This window comes from Chamaea fasciata, unplaced genomic scaffold (genome assembly GCF_029207755.1).
Source record: "Chamaea fasciata isolate MVZ Bird 193981 ecotype frontalis unplaced genomic scaffold, bChaFas1.0.hap1 SCAF_16, whole genome shotgun sequence".
NCBI lineage: Eukaryota > Metazoa > Chordata > Aves > Passeriformes > Sylviidae > Chamaea > Chamaea fasciata.
The window spans coordinates 10,749,462-10,751,518 of NW_027094101.1; the positions used below are offsets into that span (position 1 = coordinate 10,749,462).

At 62.1% G+C, this 2,057-nt stretch overlaps 1 protein-coding gene across 1 annotated transcript; it reads left to right on the forward strand.

Annotated features, from left to right (window-relative positions):
* Window positions 1-250: 250 nt before the first annotated feature.
* LOC136298048 (apidaecins type 73-like) lies at window positions 251-766 on the forward strand. Its single transcript, XM_066198489.1, has one exon. It carries the CDS (start codon window positions 251-253, stop codon window positions 764-766), a length of 516 nt encoding a protein of 171 aa, XP_066054586.1.
* Window positions 767-2,057: the final 1,291 nt, after the last annotated feature.

Below are 2,057 nucleotides of genomic sequence, written 5' to 3' on the forward strand. Positions count from 1 at the left end.
GAGGACCAGAGCCCCCAGCAGCAGGGCAGGGAGGGCTGAGCCCCACAGGACCCCACAGGACCCCACAGGAGCCCCGGGAGCCCCGGGACAGGGCAAAGCCTCCGTCAGCTGCCACAGCCCTTCCCAGGGGCTCTTCCACAGCCGGGCACTGCCAGGGGCCAGGGCAGGACCCTGTGCAGGTCGGGGAGGAGGAGCAGGAGGGGAGGGAGGCGGCCCCGAGCTCTCCCCACCTTCCCCTGTGCCCCGGGGGATGGAGCCAGGGAAGTGCCGGTGCCCCCATACCCAGCACGGCTCATCCCGCACCGAGCTCATCCCCCGGGCACCGCACGGCTCATCCCGCACCGAGCTCATCCCCCGGGCACCGCACGGCTCATCCCGCACCGAGCTCATCCCCCGGGCACCGCACGGCTCATCCCGCACCGAGCTCTTCCCCCGGGCACCGCACGGCTCATCCCGCACCGAGCTCTTCCCCCGGGCACCGCACGGCTCATCCCGCACCGAGCTCTTCCCCCGGGCACCGCACGGCTCATCCCGCACCGAGCTCTTCCCCCAGGCACCGCACGGCTCATCCCGCACCGAGCTCATCCCCCGGGCACCGCACGGCTCATCCCGCACCGAGCTCTTCCCCCGGGCACCGCACGGCTCATCCCGCACCGAGCTCTTCCCCCGGGCACCGCACGGCTCATCCCGCACCGAGCTCTTCCCCCGGGCACCGCACGGCTTCCCCTCCCCTCCCTCCCCTGGAGGTGCTTCAGGACAGACCTGACACCGATCACAATTGATTTAACATTTTCTGCTAGAGTTTAACTTGGGCTCGGATTCCTCCTCAGAGTTCACTTGCCCAGGGTCATCAGACTCATATTTTTACCAGAAGCCAGACAGGCTTTTGAGCTCCTGGATGGACACAGTGACCCAAATGAGGTCAGAGTCCTCTGCCATGTGGCCCTTGGCTAAAGGCTCCTGCAAACCATCTGCAGCTCCCAGCTTCCCACCCTGCCTCACCCCCAGACAGGAGGCTCAGAGAGCTGGTCAGGATTTCAGATGCCAAACGTCCATTACTCTGCACCCAGGGCTTGACAGTAGGACACGGCCCATGTCTGACTGCAGAGCCCAGCCAGAGCTGCTCCCTGCTGTGCTGGGGGGCTGCCCGCGGCGGGCAGTGGGTCATGGGGCCCCTCGCCAGGGATGGTGTTGGCTCAGCAGCCTGCCGGGGATCACAAGGGGGGCAAGGGACACAGGAAGATGCATCAGGGTCACCCCTGCCCACCAGCCAGGCCCTGGAACTCCCACAGGTTAGGAAAGGAGGGCAGAGACACAGACCCGGGCTCAGTTGTATCTCCTGCAGGACTTGGGGGCCCTGATGGAACCTCAGGACTGGCCCTGCCCTGATGGAGAGGCGGGGAGCAGATGAAACCTCCCTGCTGCACAGCACTGAGCATCCCCCCAGCAGGAGAGCTGGAGCAGAGCTGCTCTCAGCTATTAGCTCCCCACATGTGCTTTATTTCCTGAATTAAAGAGCAGAATTATAATGAGACTTGACGTTAAATTCCATAAAAAGTCAAGCTAATCAGTGACCAAACCTGTAATTGATTCTTTTGCTAGTTCAATACTTAATGCTACATGTTAAGCAATAGGATTTTACAATTTGCTAGCACTTCACTTACAGAGAATTAAGCAATAAAAATCTATTCAGAGTACAAGCAGCAGGAAGGGAGCCACAGCTGCCAATACGTGAACAAGCCAATAAAGTGGCTCAACACTTGCATCAGTATCTTGTTTTTCCGAGTATCTACCCCTGTTTGGTAGTGAAACCTCTTTATCACGTGCAAGGGAGGTGTGAAACCCCTCGGGAGGTGACGCTGAGGCGGGAATGCCGTGGATGAGGCGCAGGTGGCAGCAGATCACTGCCAGCCCTGGGGGCTGGAGGGCCGGGGGCAGCTCGGGGAGCCCCCCAGCCCGGCCCAGGACATTTGGGGCCAGCCCGGAGGACACGGCTGTGCCCAGGTGTGTTGGCACCTGAGCCAGGCACCCACTGCCTGCACAGGGGCAGAGCTCCT

What these genes read in the sequence shown, in the direction of transcription:
- LOC136298048 (XM_066198489.1), top strand. Translation starts at nt 251, where the DNA reads ATGGAGCCAGGGAAGTGCCGGTGCCCCCATACCCAGCACGGCTCATCC.